Source organism: Sceloporus occidentalis, unplaced genomic scaffold, assembly GCF_023333645.1.
Source record: "Sceloporus occidentalis isolate IW3139 unplaced genomic scaffold, rSceOcc1.0.p SCAF_19, whole genome shotgun sequence".
Lineage (NCBI taxonomy): Eukaryota > Metazoa > Chordata > Lepidosauria > Squamata > Phrynosomatidae > Sceloporus > Sceloporus occidentalis.
The window spans coordinates 8,394,861-8,418,962 of NW_028316999.1; the positions used below are offsets into that span (position 1 = coordinate 8,394,861).

Genomic DNA, 24,102 nt, shown 5'->3' on the forward strand with positions numbered 1-24,102 from the left:
TTGTTTTTCATCATTGTGTGGCTATTAAAAAACACTGATCAAATTCATTAGATGTTTCATTTGCTGCATGACCACCTTTGGCATTCTGATTTATTTCTACACTCATAGTTTTAGTAACTATATGAACAGTTGTATGTGTTTCGTTTTCCAGTGTACCATCTTTGAGTTTTGGTCTGTTTAATAAAGGATACTTCTCTACAAAAAGGCTACCTTTGTTTAATAATATACTTACAAAATCCTAATGTGATTTGCAAACTGTACAAATATTTTCCAGTCCTTTGTTAAATTCACTTTATCTGCCTTTGAGCTAATTTACCTGTCAAAGGAACATTTAAATGGGTTCATAGATGTCGGGTATGTATCCACAGTGCCTCATTTTGATAAACAATATGTAGAATAGTCTACATTTGTTACTCTACATAGAGTTTACCCATCATAGTTTTTATATCTTCTATTCGACAAAAACATTTTCCCAACATATCATTAAACAAGCCATTGGCATTAGTACATCAGTTGGTGTCAACAGGTCAATAGCATGTGTTCTTTGTGTTCATCTTTTAAAAGTATCACAGTAATCATAGCCTGCTGATGTCTGTAGACAACCATGAATTTGAATAATTTAGTCGAATATATAGATTATTCAATGCTTTTTTTCTCTATTATACTTATAAAGCACTTACAAAATATTTTGTTCTTACACAAGAAGATTTTTTCCCTCCCAAGGCTTTTTGGAATAACTGCCAATATATTATTCCAAAAGCCTCGGGGGGTTATAAATTATAGAAATAACATCATGAAAAACACACATTAATATGACTTTTACTAGGAATGAAAAGCAATGTATAAAAGGTTCAGATGTGTTTTAAATGGTTTAGTGTTTGGCTTATTAAGATAAATTAGACAAAAATAGAAATATCACCTATAGACCACATCCCATATAAGAAGACATGCTCTGGATTTGCATTCGTGTTGTAGTTAGGACTGCAGATATTTTTTCTTATCTTGCGCTGGATGCCATATTGTCGAATCTAGACACCCAATAAGAAGTGCTCTCCTTACCCCTTCTCTTGTGCAACTTGTGTACCAAAGCACTGAATTTGCACATCTGATAGATGTCAGGTTGAAATCAGAAAGTGTAACATAGGATTTAAGCAAATTAATTTGCACAGTTGGTAAATAATGTTGAAATCAGAAAGTGTAATTCATATGTGAATTTGCTTTATTAAACTTTGATTAGTATTTCACATTAAACAAGTGTTTAGCATACCTACTTTAACCCATCCCTAATAACTGGTCTCCCTCTCTCCCGCCTTTCACCTCTCCAATCCATACTAAATACTGCAGCTAGACTAATCTTTCTTTGTCACAGTTCCTTATCTGCTGCTCTACTATGCCAGTTGTTCCATTGGATCCCCATACCCTCCAGAATCAAAATGAGACATCTAGCCCTGACCTATATTAACCCTTAACAACTCTGCACCCCAACATACATACATGCAAATACATCCCTAACCACCCGCTTCATTCCTCTCATGCATTAAAAAACATACTGCCCTGAAAATGTATTATTCCGGAGGAACCGTTAATATGATAAAGGTTTTATTTTGAGCAGTGGGAAGATCACTGTGTTGCAGCTGTTATATTGAGTTTCAATTCATTAATCACAAGTCACAGGATAAGGACAACTTAAATTAACCTCTTCAAAAAACACAAATATTAGGGCATATTCTGTTAGACAAAAAATACAGTTTCATAAAAGCAATGTTTTTCTTAACCTACTATATCATGAGTTAATCACATACATATACTAAAGTAGTTAAAGAGACTATCTTTGTTTAAAGACACCATCTTTGGTTAAAAGAACATATCGCCAACTCTGGTTAAAAGAATATATCTGTGTAAATTGTGTTTCTTCAAAAACATAAGTAACAAAAACAGTACAGAATGTATACATCTTAGAAAAGGAAGTATGAGAATTAATTCCCAATTAATGTAACTGGCGATAACTCCAAAAAAACAACAAAAAACAGAAAAGGAGGTTGTAATGGGCCACTCCACAAAGAGGAAGATAGATTTGTTGAAACGTGTTTGTAGGTATAAATACTGTTAGTGGCTAAAGGAACATTTTACACTAACTTTAGGTTCACAAGTGGTTATTATATAATGACTAAAATGGACAACATCCAATAAGTCTTTATTCACCTAAATAGTCTAAATAGGAGTAAAGTGTGAATTTTCTGAAAATGTTAGCATAACTGTGAGCTCCATTTACAACTGGGAAAAACAGGATCATAAATTCTCTCATAGCATAAACTTGATACTAATTGTATCCCCTATTTTGTGCCATAATTAAACGCCAATAAAACCTAATAAACTAAATAAATAATACAGTAACATAATTTAACTGATTATGAGTCTGAGTGTGATGTGATGTGGTGCCCATCTATCTTATATGAAAGACTATATAGCCTACCGACAATTCAGATGTGAGCATGTGTTAGTTGGTGTTTTGATATGATTGAGTGTTTCACTGTTTGAGCACAGAGACCGTAATTGTTTTTTGGGTAATTGTTCCCACTTGGCATAGTTCAAGGGACGGTTTATCAGTCAGTTTTCTTGATTATAATTGATTATTGTTCGGTCTCCATTTTGTTATTATATTCAGTGATCTTTCATCATTGTGACTTCATATTAATATTAAAACTTAAGCAAGCGACCACATGCACCAATAGGTCTTATTAGCTCTGAGGTGTGAAATATTGCACTGATTTTCCATGCCTAGTGCATCCCATATGCCAATTGGATTCTTATGATAATTTACAATTTTAGCCCAAAGTATAAATAATACAATGTCTATATAAATGTGTACATACTAAAAATGTGGGTTGGCCAGGGACCAATTTTTTTTAATTTTTTTTATTTTTTTTAAAGAGCCCGAGGTGCGTGCTCCTGGGTGCTGCACTCTGTGCCATAAGGCAGCAGAAGCCAGATACGATTCTGGGTTCCAACACGGAGAACCCAGACAAATTCCCCCCCCCCATGGGAGGGTCGGATCTTGAGTCAACCCAAAGGAAGACTCAGCTGGGCTTATTTGAAGAGAGGAAAGGGGCGATAGGCACCCAATCCTCCTCCAGCCAAATCCAGCTTCACTGCATCTAAAAGAAAACAGTGTCCAAAACAAAGTGCCAAAACGTGTGCCAACTCAAAGTGGGGGCCTCGCCGTGAATTTCAAAGCCGTGTAATCAAATAAGGGAAATTAATAGGCACTCGTGAATCACAAAGTGATGAATAAATTAATAAAAATAATTTAGGGGCAGCCATTTCTGGCCTAGCCAGATTCAAAAATAAATTCTTCTCCCCAAGACCTGATGGTTCAGGGGGAAAAGTAGGTGCAAAGCAACCGCCAGTGCGACCGTGCACTCACCATTTGCAGCGGCGTGCAATACCGCAAACGGTGAGTCCAGCATTACTGCCGGGGCAAATCAACACCTCGGGCTCCATTGCATTCCCAACCCTAACGCCAGAGGATCAGCATAGTCCCCCCCTTCCCAAAGGGGAACTACACTTGATCTTAACCAAAAGGCCGAGAAGCGACCGAGAAGCGACAATTGGCCAGGGACCAATTGTTGCACCTCAAGCTGAAGGGGAGACAAAGATCTAATCTAGAATGCAGATAATGAGGAAAGACATTGCATCATGAATGACTCTTTCAGTAGATGGCAAAAGATTTACAGTCAATGTTTACTTAAACAATGTTTTTTCTCCATAATTCTGACTGTTCTGGATATTAAGTGTTGTGCTCCTTTAGCATTTTGTATGTGAATAGTTTGGTTATGTTAAGTTGGCTCACTGTTTATATATTCGTCTTTCAGGCTGAGTTACCAAAAGAGAACAGCTATAGGTCAATATTAACATGGCCAAATTTTGCAACTAAACAAAAAAATAAATAAATTCAACACCATGTTTAAGGCACTATTCACCTGTAATATTAATTTAAGAGTTGTAAAGGTGATAGATTTTATGATAGGCATGTTCTAATTTTTTCATAATACATCTGAAGAAAGGGTTCCTGATTACGTTAAGTGCAAATAATTCTTTTCCAGGTCAACAATTTCCTTCCAAAAATGAAATAATATTGCAATTCATTTTTTTTGCATAGTTATTGGTGATTGATATGATAGGTGTACCCAGATTTCCATACATAAATGCAAAACAACAACATCTTATAGTATCATTTTTCTGATCCAACAAAATCATCATGTGTACGCTGAAAGTTGTCATTACTTCATATCTAGTGGGGTGGCCACAAAAAAAAAAAATGTCAGCAAATATTTTACCTGAGAACAAAGTAGTAGATTAAAAAACAGAATTCTTAAAGAATTGAGATCTGACACAATGCAACATATTTTGTAAGATGCAGTTTTTTTAATCCCTATGTAAACTTAGAAAACATGACGCGATCAACATACAGCTACTTACTGATTGCTGCAGTTTTTCCTTTGCACTATAATTTATATAATTCCAAAAATCAGCTAGAATACATTAACAGTTACATGCCTTGCCTATTAATTATGGTACGAAATGATGTGCAATGCCACATTTTATTGACCTAATTGTAATATACAAATTATTTTAACAACTATGTATTCATGCAATGTAACCAATTTAATTTATTTATTGGCTGCATACACAAATGCAATGCACTCACTTAGTATTTTAAGTAACAGCAGGACACATTAAAATGTTTTTATATTACCTATAAGGAATACATACAAAGATTAATATTTGTAAAGGGTGAATATTCATTACCCTGCCAAGCATAGAGATGTGAACACTTCTGTTAGACTAGAGAGTTTATATTATGCATGAATTGCTTCTCTATTTGCCAGCAGGTCGACTTTTAGCTCAGCAATAATTTCTGCAAACTTGGATTTTTGTGCAAAATAAAAGTGACAAATCTGTTTTGAAATACATGATGTGTAAGAGTGCAAGGTTTTTTTTGTTTATTTTCCTTATTGTAAAGATATTGTTTATATCCAATTCTACATGATATGGCTTTTTTTGAGTTGTAGGAGAGCGTAGCGTTTTTTGCATGACCTGTCATTGCTAAAAATGATGGAACATTATGTAGGTGCAAGTGAGATGCGTTTTATAATTTTTAATAAGGCTCAGACACACACAATCTAAAAAAAAATATATTGTTTTCTATGAGCCTAGATGACCTGTTTATTTTCTAATGTTATCACAGATATCACCTGTATGAAGTACTTAGGACACCCCAAATATATATTTTTAAAAAAGGTACCCAACATGTATTATTGTTAGTATTATTATGTATTGTTATTATTATTAATAGTCTATATACAACATTTACAAATGCATTTTTTTCAGATTGTGATGGTATAAAAATAGTAATGGTACTTCATTTTCAAAAAATACTTTATAATATTGTCACATATGTACATCTATACGTACATAAATATGCTTGCCATGTGAAGCATCTTTAGGGGGGAAAAGTTTCTGGGCTATCTGCCAAGTATAGTGTTACTATTCTAATTCAGCTCAAGCATGTTAGTTAAATTGTCAAAGTTGTTACTGTTAACTGTAATATAGTAATATGCTAAATTTCTGGGTGCATAAAACAGGTCTTTAAAACAAGCTTAGCGTGGTCATTGACTGACTAGTGAGTATAAACGTGGGTTGGTGTCAGTAATGGGAATTGGAACGCTATATGTAATCTACTTTGAGTTGTATTTATATTAGGGTTGAAATGTGATATGGTAAATAATGGCTTGATTAATATTAACAAACTGGTCAATGGTATTGGTCTAGACCAAGGGTGGCTTGTCCTTGAGTGACAGCCCCTCTGTCATGCACCCAGGGCATTTGGGCAGACAATCAGCCCATTGGGCAATGGGCTTTTTGGGAAGATCAAGATCTAATTTTTACTTGGTTAAATAACACTATAGAAATATCTATTACATTTTAATTGAGAGAATTTATGATCACAAATAAGTAGAATTCTAAACCTAATTGTACCACGTTGTTATAGTAGCAATTACATTGTGAATGGCCTTAACAGCCATCACCTCATTACTCTTAGTTACATTACTTAGTTACATGGCAACAATATCTACAGTGAAGCCATCTTGGTGCTGTTTAACATGCTACCAATATTTCAAGACAAGTTTGAGCATGACACAAAGATTTTTAGTCTCAAAGAAGTTTTGCATCTACTAATCATTAACTCTTTAACTTTTAACCATCCTTCTGGTTGATTTTTATGGAATCTTACATTATGTATCTATATTAATATATAAGGTATATTTCCCCTGTAGATGTCACTTTGATGTTTTAGAACAAATAAAATGTTAAATTAAACCTTAACTAGAATTTACAGTACCCAAACAAAGGCAATGGGTTTGGTTAAGTGGAGCAGAGAACTTCAATAATAAAATGGCATTTCAATTAAAAGTAAAATGATCCATCACACAAAAAAGTATTAAATAAAATGTGATGATAAGATGAAAAAAGCGAAGCAACCTTTTCACCTCATGTGTTGGACCATAATGGAACCATGTTTCAGACAACTCATGTTAAAAAGCTCCTGTTCTGGATGCTCCTCTGCTCAAGGATGGCATCATACCTGGCTGGACCATAATTATATTTTTAATGTAAAGCAAAAATGATCCGCTTCATATAAGTAAACCTAAATGTAAATGGTTACGTTTTTTTCAGCTGGAGAGTTGCTAATTGCTAACTAGTACATATGTGTAACATCAAAGGGTAGTTTTTTGTAATGTAAAAATTTTAAAGCAACTTTTTAAAAAATGTTCTTGTATTTAAAATGACACTTAACATTGAAATGAAGACTTCTACAAGAAATGAAACCATATGAAATAATATGTAATTGCAGGACCTAAATATTTAAATGCATTCTCAAATGTTTCTCTTTTTTTTAATATATATGTATGTATATGATATATAGCTTATACACAGTAGTATGTATTATTATGGTATGTCTGCTAGTTACCATGACATCAGTTAACAGTCTTATTAAAGAGTATAGTAGTTCCAAGTTGAAATAGTTGTTCCAAGAGAGGATAGATAGCTTCCAATATTTGTTTTTACAGCAAAATAATTTCACTTAAACATAATTCCTTGAATGAAATTTTAGAATTGGGGCTGAAATTCACCATTTGGCACCAGCCCTTTTAAACACTAAGGGCTTCAACCCCCTTTATCCCTCCTTTTAGTGCCACTGGTTACAAGGAGGGCTATCTGGTCCTATGTCAAAGATTACCTGAAATACAAGAGTCTATGTTCTATTTTATTTTATAATACAAATTACATTATTAGAGCATCACACTGTACTGTGGGTCTATGACTTAAATTAGCAAATGAAAAGATTAATAGAACAGATAATTGTCTGGATTCAATGCAGAAATAAATCTGTCAACACACACAGTAGATTGCAATGGGATAATAGATACAAATGTTTTATCCCAGGTTTTTTAATGAGTTAAAATATATTCTTATCTCACTTTTTCAGATTCCAATATATGTGAAGATTTCCTTTCAGTTAATTATGGAAAGGTTCAAAGGCCAACACTAGAGATGCTTACAGCAAACCATCTATCATCTTTATGGTTATATATATTGGTTATATATAGCTAATATTTTAAATGTATTTTACCATCTAAATTTAAGATATCAGAAAGGGAAAACGCAAAGGTGGACCCGCCATTAAGCCAGCTAGGCTAGGTGACAATTTTTAAAGGGTGCCGTGGGAGACAATGCAGAACAGACATTTATATCCAGCCCTAAAAAACTATTTGTAGACTGATTTAAAAAGTGTCTCTATATTGTATAATATGCATAACAAAATGTATTTTATGTAAAGTGAGAGAATATGTATACATATTCTACAGAAAATCATTTGGAACTGATAAAACACTAAAATTACTTCAACAAATACTGGTATCTTTCATTCAGTAATCGATAAGTGAGTTGACAGATGTTGTTTCATTATTTTACTAACGAAGACATATGACCTATATAGTATGCGTTGTCCATTTCAGAGTGTCCATCTCTGTTAATTTCTATATTGTATGTATTTACTGGTGAAGATGGTAATAAGTGCTTTACTGTATCAATATAAAACATGTATGACTGTAGCACCACATTTTTTGCACTTGATACCACTTGATACAACTTTCTGTTATAAAAGGTACAGGTACTAATATACTGATGAAATATATGTTGGTTCTTCACTATAAACACAAAAAGAGGTATTCCATGGTATTGTGCTAAAGTTGGAGTAGTTACTGTGGAAACCAATGGAATATTCCCAATGAATGTCTTTCGGTAGCATTTTGCACTTAAATTGATATTTTTAAATACTGGACGCTGTGTCTCCACTCTTAGTGTCTGTAATGTATTACTTTATTCTCAATAGCAAAGTAGTGCTCAATGCCTAGATCGCAGCAGAAGGTTTAAATCACTGCACTCCATCTTTTCCTCAGACAGTCAAGAAAGCTATCTGCAATTATTGTTATGTATTCTGGGCTTTACACACCTTGTCCTGCTTCATTAGCTTGATTTGAACAATTTTGTCTCCAAGAGCCGTTTACAGGATTTTCATCCTTGCAATGTCACTTCAAATAATTTCAAATTTGGGTCTGAAGAAATAGTGTGGATATGTTGCTACTTCTACTTTTCTTCATTTAACTTTAAGCATGATAAAGTCATACTTAACAACTTTTCATGTGTGTTAATGACAAATACATATAATTAGAGATTCTAAAGTACTTACTATTTGTGCAATATTGTAATTATACTGTACTTTCCTAAGACTTTACCATTGATAAGCTGTACTTAATATGATATGTCATATTCTTTTTTGACAGTGGCTAGCATTCAAAAACTTCCGGCATCATCAGTTCTAACCGACATTAACTTTCCAATGAGAGGTCGGAAAGGAATGGTGGATTGGGCAAGGAATTCTGAAGACAAAGTGGTTATTCCAAAAACTATCTTCACTCCAATGCCATCAGGTACACAACTAAATGTGACAACAACACAAATTATTGTTACAAAGTTTAATTTCTAAAATGTTTATTATTTTATTATTATTTACAGAAATGGATGAGTCCACTGTATATGTACTTGGAGCAGTATTCTACAAAAATTTGGGGTTATTTTTACCTACTCTAAGGTGAGATCTCAATCTTTATTATATTTAACTAAAAAGAAAAATATTACCACAAGGAGCTATAGTTTTTGAATTTATTGTCTGATATTTGACTTGTTAATTATAATCAAATTCCATTGCAATATTGACTTTATTCTTTCTTGAATCAATAACATGCCTTTATAGCTTTAAATTGAAATATTGGAAAATGTGAGGGTTGATTTGGAATCCTACTTCCAACTCACGTAGGACATAACCCACTGAATTCTACATGCATTTGTTTGGCAGACTGTACATGACCATCTAGCTAGAAAGATAAATTATAGCTGTGCAGTTAGTCTTTTGAAATATTAGCCAAACTATCTTTGGGCAAGGAGTAATTTTTAAAATGTTCCCACTTGCAAGATAATACATTAAATGAATCCTTAAACGAAATGCAAAAAAGTCCACATGTTGGATGGAGGTGTAAAAATTAGGATGGGGGGTAATCTGGAATGTAATAGTTTCCCTTTATCCTTATACAAATTATTCAATTTTTAATATCTGTCCTACTACCCCACCAAAAGACGGAAACTATTGGCGAAAAGAACAAACTTAAGATGACTTAAATCTAATATATGAACCAGATATATCACCATTCAGTAGAGTTGATCTTAACTGTGTCTTTAACAATGGCTTCTCCTCTCATAGTCATCTTCTGTTCCACAACACTAATGTGTTATTGCTGATGAGAAAATATAGTCACATTTTTATGGATAAGTCACATCTTAATAGTTCTTTAAACCTGAATTTATAGCATTGCCTAATGATGAATGTATTGAAGCACAACATCAATATATGTAGCCCACGATTCATTCTCCTGACTTGTGTGCAACTAATGATGCTTTCATAGGTGCCTGGTGCCTGGTGACCTGTCTTTCATTCATATTTATAATACTACTTGTACAATGTACATTTGTTCTTTCATTCATATTTATAATACTACTTGTACAATGTACATTTGGACATGATGTATAACACATAAGCGTATAACACTGTTTAGGTGACAGATAAAAATACATTACATAAGGGCAATAACTTCTGAGTTCAGCAATTGTGACCATGGGCTTAGCTTTCTGACTTTTTAAATCTTGAGTGACTGAAACCTAATCAGTGAGACATTAACAGGTCCATCAACCACATGTAGAGGTGGGATACATTAAAAGCAAATTATGTTTGAAAATGTGGTATTAGTGGAAACCGAAGCTATAAAAAATATTTTATTTTTCCCAGGAAGAAGCCTTATCATGTCTCAAAAATACTTTAGCTGAGGTGCAGAGTGCTGAACATTTACAATTTACATTTGCCAGCAGTTCAGGCAGTGTTCCATTCTTTTGCTCCTAGAAGAGACAGCTGAGTTTAGCTGCATGACCTGCTATTATGAGCCCATGAAGAAGAATGTTTCAATTTACACTGATGAAATATTAATTTCACATTCACCCAGTATAGAAATCAAATTACTCTAAACTGGATACTTTAATAGTGATGAAAAAACCCAATTTTAAAGAATACTTTAAGACTTTTTAAAATATATCACAAGTTTATAGGTTCTCATTTTTCCAATAAATAAAGTTAACATTTTAATTACAAATGTCAAGAGTAAACCCAAACTTCTCATTGTTTTCTCTCATTTCATTTAATTTGTTTTTATAGATTTTGGAGTTTTTTATTCTATTTCAAAAATGCAAATCATATTTTTAGTTATAATAATAGCAAATACTAATTACATATAATGTACAATATACGTATATACGTATATACCGATCAGCCATAATTTTAAGACCACTGACAGGTGAAGTGACACACTGATAATCTTGTTATCATGGCACCTGTCAGTGGGTAGGATATATTAGGCAGCAAGTGACGACTGGGTCAGAAAAGGTTAATGCTGGTACTTATAGAAAGGTTGCAGAACACACAGGGCATCGCAGTTTGATGCGTATGGTGCCCATGCTGACCTATAATGGGCACGTGAGCATGAGAGTTCAACCGATGAGCAAAGGAAGAAGCTGGTTGGTCTGATGAATCACATTTTCTTTTACATCACATGGCTGGCCACGTGATGCCTTGGGCAATGTTCTACTGGGAAACCTTGGGTCCTGCCATTCATGTGGATGTTACTTTGACACATACCACCTACCTAAGCTTTGATGCAGACTATGTACACCCTTTCATGGACATGGTATTCCCTGATGTCACGGGCCCCTTTCAGCAAGGCAATGTGCCCTGCCACAAAGCAGGAATGGTTCAAGAATGGTTTGAGGAACACATTCAAGCTTTTGACATAGCCTCCAAATTTCCCAGATCTCAACCCAATCGAACATCTGTGGTATGTTCTGAACAAGTCCGATCCATAGAGGCCCCACCTTGTAACTTGTATGTGCATAATGATGTGACATCAGAGGCCTTGGGGAAAATTGACTGACAGAATGTCTGGGATATTCATAGAGCCTAATATATACGCTTACCGGGCAGATGGACATCAATGTATGAGGCAGCAGCATAAATATCTTGAAATGGCCAAGAGTTTGCAATCCTGTAGATCATCCTGAGAAAGCAGAAAAACTATTGATGGTGCAGAAATACTATTGGTGATAATCACCTTGTATGGAGTATATAAAATATAATATTGGAACTGCTGTTATTGGCAATCAATAAATACTACACATCATTTTGGATAAAGAGCTTGTTGGCATAAAAGGTTTGGAACACCCCATTAAAGTTCTTCGGATATAGACTATATGTGATGACTTTACAGACTATTTAGATTGGCCATTGGCATACATTGGCCAGTATTTCATGGATAATTGGAAGTCAGGTTGCGTTATTTGATTTTGATGGATGAAATGTAATATATATATATATATATATATATATATATACTGTATATATATATATATATATATATATATATATACTGTATATATATATATATATATATATATATATATATATATATATATATGTTTTAAATCAGAATAACATGTTTACATCTACTTAATACTGATGGATGAATTCTACTAAGTATAATAATGATTACTATCATTATGTTACTAAAGTCTTCACGGCAACCAGAAGAAGAGGAGACTTAAAAGCAGATATATTACAAAAATGTTCAATCTGAAAGAGAGATAGAAGGAAAGGAGCTTAAAAAGAATCAATTGATCATTTGTGTAGTACTTCTTAGGAACAATAATAGCAGTTATTAACTCTATCCATTTTTTGGACACCTTGCTGAATAATTCTAATCTGACAAATTTAGATAATGAAGAAGAGATCATCTCTGCACAGTTACAACCCACTGAAGTGATTACAAACGAGTTTCTGCTTCAATCTTTACAAATTCAGGCAGAAACTATCAAATTAGAGTTTAAGGTGTATATCGAGGATATTAGAAAGGAGTTAATAACAATGTATTGAAAGATAATCAATTCGGTAGAACAGATTCAAGCACTCTTCAGTGGAAATCAGATTGTGTTGCTGAATACCACAATTATGGATTTGAAATTAAAGGTAACAGATTAAGAAGATAGAAGCAAAAGATATAACTTAAGAATTAGAGGTATTGCAGAAGATTGCTTAAAGATTATCACAATTTGACAAATGACCCCTTGATGGAGGAGGTTAAGAATAGGAATCTGTCAGGACCCGGGCCAACAGGTTGGTCAATTGCAGGGGATATCTGAGGCTTTGTCTGTACTCCGAGATGCATATCGACAGACAGGTAAGTACAGACAAGAGATAAGTCTCACACCAGGCTGAAATATAAGAATAGACTGGCAGGGCAAACGGCAGGAACCCCCCCTGACAGGGCAGGTGACAAGAAGCCCACTGGCAGGTGGCAGGAAGCCCACTGGCAGGTGGCAGGAAGCCCACTGGCAGGGCAGGCGGCAGGAAGCCCATAGGCAGGCAGGCGGCAGGAAGCCCAGGGGAGCTGTAGCAGGGACAGGGGAGCTGTAGCAAGGATCGGGGAGCTGTAGCAAGGACAGGGAGACTGTAGCAAGGAGAGGAGAACTGTAGCAAGTACAGGGGAACTGTAGCAAGGGCAAGGCACACGGCTTGGAAGACCTCAGGCAGTGCACAAGGTTTGGAAGCCCTCATGCAGGGCACACGGCTTGTAACCCCTCAGGCAGGGCACACGGCTTAGAAGATAGGTAAGTCTGGGACACGCCGGGGTCTGGTACACAAATCAGGATCGAGAACAAAGCCTAGGTCATACACGGGAAATCAGAACAGGAAACCAGATCTTTAGCTGCAAGCAGAATAACAGGGACCCAAGCCAAACAATGCAAAGGTCCAAGCTAAAGGGTAAGGCAGGGCCCAACTCGGGTAACCAGGTTCAGCTGTCCCAAGTAATTGGATATGGGGGCTACAGAGAGGGAAGGGTGGCCACTAATGGCTGCAGGTAGACATGACTGGAAATAATTGTTGCATAGTCCTAGCAGGCAGGACACTGACAGAATCTGATATATACATATACAGTGGGGCAAAAAAGTATTTAATCAGCCACCAATTGTGCAAGTTCTCCCACTTAAAAAGATGAGAGAGGCCTGTAATTTTCACCATAGGTACACTTCAACTATGAGAGACAGAATGGGAAGAAAAAAATACAGGAAATCACATTGTAGGATTGCACCACTGCAGGGGACCTGGATCCTCCTGTCTCCCCCCCACACACACACACTTACCGGTGCTTCCTGCTGTATTGCCGGGGCAGCGGGTTGACGTCTACGCGATCCGCGTAGACAACGTCCGCTGCAGCCGGAAGGAGGTGTGGCTAGCAGCGGGAGTTGTCTGCGTCCGTCGCGGATACCTTCCCCGACTGTCAGAGATCAGAGTTCCCCGCACTGGTGTGGGGAACTCTGATCTCTGACAGTCGGGGAAGGTATCCGCGACGGACGCAGACAAACCCCCGCTGCCAACTCCACCTCCTTCCGGCTGCAGCGGAAGGAGACGTCAACCCGCTGCCCCGGCAATACAGCAGGAAATTGGAAGCACCGGTAAGTGTGTGTGTGTGTGTGTGTGTTAAATGGGGGCATAGGGCATTTCTGGAATGCCTTATACCCCTATATGCCACTCTGGCACTTAGGGGGTTAAAAGGCATATTATGGGGCAGAGTGGCATATAGGGAGGTATAAGGCATTTCAGGAGGCAGAGTGGCGTTAAAGGGGCATTTAATAGAGCACTCTGCCCCATAATATGCCTTTTAACCCCCTAAATGCCAGAGTGGCATATAGGGGTATAAGGCATTTCTGGAGGCAGAGTGCTCTATACAATGCCTTTTAACTCCCTTAATGCCACTCTGCCTCCTGGAATGCCTTATACCTCCCTATATGCCACTCTGCCCCATAATATGCATTTTAACCCCCTAAATGCCAAAATGGGATATAGGGGTATAAGGCATTTCTGGAGGCAGAGTGGCACATAGGGGGTCAAAAGGCATACCATGGGGCACAGTGGCATATAGAGGGTTGAAAGGCATATCATGGGCCACAGTGCCATATTGGTGTCGCAAGCCTGGGGGCAGATGTGCGTAACTGGGGGACAGGTTGGAAAATACAAGGAAATAAAAACAAAAAAATATTTTTCTCAATCATAGCTTTTATTTAAAAAAAATAGTTTACATGAATTAACATTTACTGGTAAAACTTTTTTCCTTTAGGGTCATCTTATATTCAGGCTTTTTCTTTTTTTCCTAAGTTAATATTCAGATTTTGGGGGGTCGTCTTATAATCAGGGTCGTCTTATAATCGAGCAAATACGGTATTTGGTCACCTACAAACAAGCAAGATATCTGGCTCTCACAGACCTGTAACATCTTCTTTAAGAGTCTCCTCTGTCCTCCACTCGTTACCTGTATTAATGGCACCTGTTTGGACTTGTTATCAGTATAAAAGATACCTGTCCACAACCTCAAACAGTCACACTCCAAACCCTACTATGGCCAAGACCAAAGAGCTGTCGAAGGACACCTGAAACAAAATTGTAGACCTGCACCAGGCTGGGAAGACTGAATCTGCAATAGGCAAGCAGCTTGGTGTGAAGAAATCAACTGTGGGAGCAATTATTCGAAAATGGAAGACATACAGGACCACTGATAATCTCCCTCGATCTGGGGCTCCACGCAAGATCTCACCCCGTGGTGTCAAAATTATCACAAGAACGGTGAGCAAAAATCCCAGAACCACACGGGGGGACCTAGTGAATGACCTGAAGAGAGCTGGGACCAAAGTAACAAAGGCTACCATCAGTAACACACTATGCCACCAGGGACTCAAATCATGCAGTGCCAGACGTGTCTCCCTGCTTAAGCCAGTACATGTCCTGGCCCGTCTGAAGTTTGCTAGAGAGCATTTGGATGATCCAGAAGAGGATTGGGGGAATGTCATATGGTCAGATGAAACCAAGGTAGAACTTTTTGGTAGAAACTCAACTTGTCGTGTTTGTTGCTGAGTTGCATCCAAAAAACACCATACCTACGGTGAAGCATGTGGGTGGAAACATCATGCTTTGGGGCTGTTTTTCTGCAAAGGGACCAGGACGATTGATCCGTGTAAAGGAAAGAATGAATAGGGCCATGTATCGTGAGATTTTGAGTGAAAACCTCCTTCCATCACCAAGGGCATTGGAGATGAAACGTGGCTGGGTCTATCAGCATGACAATGATCCCAAACACAGTGCCCGGGCAACGAAGGAGTGGCTTCGTAAGAAGCATTTCAAGGTCCTGGAGTGGCCTAGCCAGTCTCCAGATCTCAACCCCATAGAAAACTTTTGGAGGGAGTTCACTGCTCTAGAGGAGATCTGCATGCAGGAATGGTCCAAAATACCAGCAACAGTGTGTGAAAACCTTGTGATGACTTACAAAAAACGTTTGACCTCTGTCATTGCCAACAAAGGGTATATAACAAAGTATTGATATGAACTTTTGTTATTGACCAAATACTTATTTCCACCATAATTTGCAAATAAATTCTTTAAAAATCAGACAATGTGATTTATGGACTTTGTTGTCTCATTCTGTCTCTCATAGTTAAAGTGTACCTATGGTGACAATTGGTGGCTGACTAAATACTTTTTTTGCCCCACTGTATATATATATATATATATATATATATATATATATTTACTCACAGAGTCCATTGCACACCATTCCAAATATTCCAAGCCAGGTGCTAGTAACCAGCAGTTTCCATGTAAAACACTTTCAAAAAGATGGTCAGCACTCCAGGTCTTTAAATAGACAATTTCATTTTATTCAAAGTCAAGTCGGCGTTTCAGTGTCCTGATGAAAGTCAGTAATGACTGAAACGTTGACTTGACTTTGAATAAAATGAAATTGTCTATTTAAAGACCTGGAGTGCTGACCATCTTTTTGAAAGTGTGTTATATATATATATATATATATATATATATATATATATATATATATATATATATATATATATATATGTGTCTGTTAAAGGGGAGAGCCTTATTATATATATATAAGGATATTATATGTTTGACCAAGAAATACAAATTCTACATTCCTTATGATTCAGCTCATCTCAATGAACGTTCTACTTTAGAAGACTATCTCAGGAAAGAAAAGGCGGCTTTTTTACAAGAAATTCATTGGAAACAAGGCTAATGATGTTTGTGAAATATGATAATGGATAAAGAAATTGATATTTTCAATGTCATTACTGATCCATCTATTGATAAAACCTACCTTAAAATTATTGGACCAACTATTTTAAAATTGGCAAAGCTAGTTATAGAATGGCAAAGATTGAATTATTTTTTAGACAAATGGGGAGCGCTCAATCCTCAAGAGAAAGATTATCCCTTCTTCTCTTCCATGGATTTAACCTATCCTCTTGACAGTAAGCTCATTTGAGCAGGGCCCTCCTTATTTCTTGTTTGAAGTTGAATTCCCATCGCACGGTGTTGCAGAATATGATTCTACCATATAAAACAATATATAATAATATTCAAGGTTGGGTACCATCTTCTGCAAACTAAGTTCAATAAACATCTTTCAAACTTTTATGATCCATTCAGTGGCACGGACCAACCACTACCCAGTTAGTTTAGTTATTAAATCTAAAGTAAGAAACCTTGGCAGGAATTCATGGAAACATAATGAAAATTTGTTGTGAAACCCTTAATATTTGACTGATCTTAGAAAACAAGCCTTATTTTTCCTTTAATATAATGACATTTATGTAACATGTTATATGAGGGGTAGTTTATTAAGCTTGGATCATGTCAGAATAGGCAAAGAGGGGCCTCTATAGCTGTATTATATGCTGAAATGTATAAGGCTGAAACTATGAAAACAAGTAATTCCTTTTTAGCCAATTTATAATACAATTACAAGCTTAAATGAAATGAAAGATAAACTAGTGGAAATAGTGAATCAAAAGTTAAAAAGGCTAAAATTGGCCATGTAGTTTAGTGGTAAAAGGGTTAGTAAACTTAAAAATGGAAAATAGAAAAGGTAAGTAAAAATATATTTAAAATAATATAGGGTGATTATATTCATAAAGATCCCAGGAAGGTCAAACACCTCTGTCTTTCTGAAGCAAATGCGTATTCTCTGAGTGTTACCGATAGGATCTCCCAGACTCAAGTGAGATCCTATTGGTTATTAATGGGTTGGAAAAGAGAAATCCTCAGGACCAGATGGCTCTTCAGACTTTTTTTTCTCTTTAAAGAAACTGTTATACTGCTGTTATTCAGAATATATGATTAAATGATACTAGACAGACGTTTTACTGAGGAGTCTTTATATGCAAATATTGTTCCTAATTTAAAACCTGGAAGATTACAGTTCTATATATTTGATCAATGTCGATATAAAAATGTATTCAACAATTCTAGCCAATAGGCATAATGCCAGTCTCCATAGGCACATAAACTTAATTTTAGAGTTTGACTACACTGGAATTCCAATGCTGACCTTGTCATTGGATCCAGAGAAAGCCAATACCAGGGTCAGATGGGATTATTTACTGTAGATGCCATTTTAGATAAATTTTGAATTCTTGGTTCTTTTAAAGATCCTATTATGGCTTTATATTCTACTCTGAGGGCTAGAGTCTATGCACCTTGCATTATATCAGATTGGATAAAATTGTAGTTTATTGGTCGGCTATGTATATGTAAATTAAATTTTACATTTTATTGAAAAAGCTTTGTGTGATGGGGTGAATGGGTGGTATCCTGAACAATTATTGTTTCCCTTTTTTAGATTAAGTGTATAAATGAGATTAATTGTGTAAATGATTAATGTGTAAATGAGATTAAGTGTGTAAATGTGTAAATTATTAATAAAGGGAAATACATATATATTTATATAATTTTGATCTTCTCTTTTCATTCAAGGTAAAGAAAATAAAGTTGCTAGTGCTAAATTAATAAACAGAGATATAGATACAATACAGAGGGTATACACTTGAAAATAGTTATCTCTTCCTGAATTAAACCTCAGCTTGGACAGTTAAAGGATCCAGACATTGAACCAATAAATGACTAATAAAATTGAAAACAAACCAGAGTCGATAATATTGATTGTTGTCTCTTACATATTGTTTCATATTCATTAACTCATATGTAAAACATACCTGAAAAAAATAGTGAAAAAATATATGTAAAACCAAAACAATAATTTTACTTTTATCACAAGCTTGAGTGCTAACAATAAAAAAATGTTGGTATTGAAGTATACACACAGCCCAGTTGGATCTCCCAGTAATACCAGTACTGCAAACTATGTACATATATTGTGAATTAGAAAATATAATATTTGGTATAGAAGGGGGTTAAACCCTTGTGAGGTATCCATCCGTTATATCCATTAAGGACCACTACGTACCAACAGTAATCTTTTGATGAATAGATGAAATGCATTAAGTCGTCATCTAGAAGAAATGTTATATGCCTAGGTGTGACCCCCTATCATTTTGCTTGATAGACAATGGATACAGTAGCAGCATTGAGAGTACCAGTGTGTATGCACATATGCTCACTACCATCATTACTTTATAATGTAAGTGCACTGGTGTGTGATAAAATAAAATAATTGTTTTGGTTTTATACAGAGTTTTTTGTTGCCCCCTGTCTTTTCTATACATTGTCTCCAGCTTGAGGGGATATTTTATAGATGGGTGAAGACACTTCAATATTTCATAAGAGGCACCAAGACGGATCAATATAGATTGTCGTTTATTGTTACTGTTATTTTGTATTAGTTATTTATTGGTTCAGCACTTGAATTGCTGGTGGCATGTTCTCTTACAGACAGGTGTTAGTAGAAAATAATTACTGGAAAAATATTGTTATCATCACCTCTTGGGCTATAGTGTACATATATATCAAGGCATGCCAAAAATAATTAATGCAGTCACTGGTTTCAAGTTTTGTTTAGAAAGTTGTCAGAGTACTAACCTTAAAAAAGAGCAAATCATGTCTATCTATCTATCTATCTATCTATCTATCTATCTATCTATCTATCTATCTATCTATTTTCTGTTGTACAAACCATTTAACAAAGAATGGCACTTTTATACAGCGTCCACTTGATATTAAACAAAAGTATGCTGAGTTTTGGTAGACAATTTTGAATAAATCCAAATACAGAATTGAGAGGTTAAAGAAGGAGGAGGGACTGCCAGTGAAATAAAATAGTTAATGTTGCTGCAAGTAGAACAATGGTCCATACAAATGTAAAGCACCAGTGAGGAGGGACATCTCTGCTGTAATTAGAAATGAGTAGAGAAAGAGCAGGAATTGCTTCTAATTGACTTTTCTAAACCAAAAATATTGAAAGCAGGCAGTTCTTGTGTAATGTCCTTTTACCTTGTTTACATCACAATACCAGAATTTATTGAAATATAAACTGTGTCACGCACGCCACTTTATTTTTCCCATTACATGCATATTGTTGATACACATTCAGGCCATCTTCCACTTCCACTCAAATCTACAAAAACATACCAATGTGCGAAATACTATATTATTGTGTGAAAGACACATTTTCATGTTGAGATTTAAATGCACATCCATATATGTTCCCATAAAATTCAGTCTGCATGTCACTTACCTGTAGAGGTTTGGTCTTAGTGGGTTTTATTTTAACATATATTTAATCTGTTAGTTTTAAGTGACTGTGAAAAGTATTATAATAAAAAAAATATAGTATATGTGTTTTATTAAATAAATGCATAATTCATATATAAGTGCCTAATCATTTTTTTCTGAATCAGATCATTCATAAAGCGCATGCAGATACTAAATGTATATTTTAAAGCAAAACGCAACATTAATATTGCTTAGTTTGTGACTGCCCTAATATAGTTATGCTTGTGCATTGAAACTGATATATGTATTAATTTGCATTTGATTTCCTCTAAAAATAACTACTTGTATATTTGTATAACGTGTATATTTTGTATGCTCTTATTTTTCAGAAACTTTACTGTAGTGAATTCTAGAATCATTGTAGTTACTATTCACCCAGAACCTAAAGCCGCAGATGCTTTGGTGGAAATTGAACTTGCGCACTTAAACAACGTAAGTATGCATTAGCAATTAGGCTATCCCAAAAGATCACATTTTGATTTATATATTATGGATTTTTTAGCAAGAAATCAGGTTCATTTGTATTTAGGGTACACCATAAACATAACTTGTACTTTCATGCAGGAATAGTTTCCATCTAGTGTTTTTAACACTGTTTTATTCATAGCTCATTGGCATGTGTGCGAATGTGGCTTAATAGGCCAACAAATAGCAGAGGAACAACCTCCCACGGGTTAGCCCCCCCATATTAAATTTTTTTACAAAAGATCATGGCATTTGTTAGATCTTTGTTAGATCAGGTTTGATCAACTGTTTTTTTCGTTAGATCTACTCTAAAATAGGCAATATTAACAATCTTTTTCAGGGGGGGCTAACCCGTAGCCAGCCCCCCCTCAACAAAAATTTCAACAAAATGTTACTGATTATGATAGCTCTACGTTAGATCAGGTTTGATCAGACAAAATTTTTGTTAGATCTAGTCTAATTACTGAGATATTGCATATTTAATGAGGGGGGGCTGGCCCCCCCTCAACTGAAATTTGGATTTTTGTTTCTGGATCTTGGTAGATATTCGTTAGATCAGGTTAGATCAACTGTTTTTTTTGTTAGATCTACCACGCAGGAGGCGGTATTCACAATCCTATTTTGTGTGCGGGGGATGGGTATACATAGGGTCTGGCCCTCCCTCAACTGAAATTTGGATTTTTTTTAATGGATCTTGGTAGATATTCGTTAGATCAGGTTAGATCAACTGTTTTTTTCGTTAGATCTACCACGCAGGAGGCGGTATTCACAATTCTATTTTGTGTGCGGGGGATGGGTACACATACGGTCTGGCCCCCCCTCAACTGAAATTTGGATTTTTTTTTTTATGGATTTTGGTAGATATTCGTTAGATCAAGTTAGATCAACAGTTTTTTTCGTTAGATCTATCTACTCTTCTTTTGATTTTACATATCCATGCCTGTTCATTTGCACATCAAGCCACAGGTGCATACCTCTCAACTGTCTCGATTAATGCAGTACAGTCACGATTTGGAGGCTCTGTCCCGCTGAGCTCTACCTCTGTTCCATGGAATTCGGGATTCAGAATCCTGCGGGTCCTGATCGTGTTCTCTGGTGCCTGGGTCACCAGAAAACGACTACTGGACATGCTCAGCATTGTACGCATGCGCAGTAACACTGCCAGCTTCAGTGACAGCACTAGCGCGCATGCGCGGTAACGCTGACACTCTGATCTTCACAGTTTAGGAAGAGTGATGGCAGCAATGCACATGCGCGCCAGCGTCCCAATTTGCCGAGATGTTGGAAGGTATGAGGTGATGTCATAAATAACAGACTCCACAGACACATTTAAAACACATTTTTCTCCGAATTTAGGCATTTTCTTGCAGTTTGCCTAACACAATGTATAGATAACTTTCAATATTTTTTTATTCTCTGCATTCACAGTATAAGCAATGTTTAGGTGATACAGTTGCTTTAATATTGGTGAACTAACCTGGCTGAGGTCAGCATATGTCATGCGTGGTAGATCTAACGAAAAAAACTGTTGATCTAACCTGATCTAACGAATATCTACCAAGATCCATTAAAAAAATCAAAATTTCAGTTGAGGGGGGGCCAGACCCTATGTGTACCCATCCCCCGCACACAAAATAGGATTGTGAATACCGCCTCCTGCGTGGTAGATCTAACGAAAAAAACAGTTGATCTAACCTGATCTAACGAATATCTACCAAGATCCATAAAAAAAATTCCAAATTTCAGTTGAGGGGAGGGCCAGACCGTATGTATACCCATCCCCCGCACACAAAATAGGATTGTGAATACCGCCTCCTGCGTGGTAGATCTAACGAAAAAAACTGTTGATCTAACCTGATCTAACGAATATCTACCAAGATCCATAAAAAAAAATCCAAATTTCAGTTGAGGGGGGGCCAGACCCTATGTATACCCATTACCCGCACACAAAATAGGATTGTGAATACCGCCTCCTGCGTGGTAGATCTAACGAGAAAAACTGTTGATCTAACCTGATCTAACGAATATCTACCAAGATCCATTAAAAAAAATCCAAATTTCAGTTGAGGGGGGGCCAGACCCTATGTGTACCCATCCCCCGCACACAAAATAGGATTGTGAATACCGCCTCCTGCGTGGTAGATCTAATGAAAAAAACAGTTGATCTAACCTGATCTAACGAATATCTACCAAGATCCATTAAAAAAAATCCAAATTTCAGTTGAGGGGGGGTCAGACCGTATGTATACCCATCCCCCGCACACAAAATAGGATTGTGAATACCGCCTCCTGCGTGGTAGATCTAACAAAAAAAACAGTTGATCTAACCTGATCTAACGAATATCTACCAAGATCCATAAACAAAAATCCAAATTTCAGTTGAGGGGGGGCCAGCCCCCCCTCATTAAATATGCAATATCTCAGTAATTAGACTAGATCTAACAAAAATTTTGTCTGATCAAACCTGATCTAACGCAGAGCTATCATAATCAGTAACATTTTGTTGAAATTTTTGTTGAGGGGGGGCTGGCTACGGGTTAGCCCCCCCTGAAAAAGATTGTTAATATTGCCTATTTTAGAGTAGATCTAACGAAAAAAACAGTTGATCAAACCTGATCTAACAAAGATCTAACAAATGCCATGATCTTTTGTAAAAAAATTTAATATGGGGGGGCTAACCCGGGGGAGGTGAGGAACAGCATAAATTATCATGATTTCTGCAACATTATTGAATAAATTCATGTGTATTCAGAAATTTTAAATGCCCAAAGAAAAACACTTTTCTTTTAGGTATGTGGTTAAATGCATGGCAAGGAAGCAACTATTTTGAGTTTTTGACCTATTGATTGCTTTTTTATGAAACTGTGTAAGGCATTTAGAAGAACAAAATGCATTTTAAATACATTGAATTTATAAACACATTTCCTGCTGTTTCTATGCAAATTTTGTGGCATTTTGAGCTGTGTGATACAGCAAATATTCTGAGCTCCTTGAAAAGGGGAAGATCATTGATGGAAAGAGGGAACAGGGGATCTGGTCCAAAAAGGGACTGCTGCTCCTTTGTAGGGACACTTAAGAGGTATGAAATCGGGTAACTTTGTCCTTTACAAACAGGGAGGGAGTCCCTTTTTAGGACCCAAATCTCCAATGTGGCACTTAAATGGGTCCTATCTGTCTCTTTGGGGCCGGCTGACTTGACTAGGTCAAGCAGAATCTCCTGGGCAGCTTTGCTAAGAGCCAATCTACCATTTGGGTTACTAACTTGTTTAGTTGCAACAGCT

The 24,102-nt window shown here is 36.1% G+C and overlaps 1 protein-coding gene across 1 annotated transcript in view; it reads left to right on the forward strand.

Moving 5' to 3' along the window:
• The window catches only part of LOC149302372 (adhesion G protein-coupled receptor B3-like), a 378,938-nt gene that overhangs the window by 206,092 nt on the left and 148,744 nt on the right, over positions 1-24,102 (forward strand). The window contains exons 12-14 of the mRNA XM_089482502.1: positions 8,910-9,056; positions 9,142-9,217; positions 20,686-20,788. Coding sequence (XP_089338628.1) covers positions 8,910-9,056; positions 9,142-9,217; positions 20,686-20,788 — 326 coding nt within the window. The remainder of the gene's footprint in view (positions 1-8,909; positions 9,057-9,141; positions 9,218-20,685; positions 20,789-24,102) is intronic.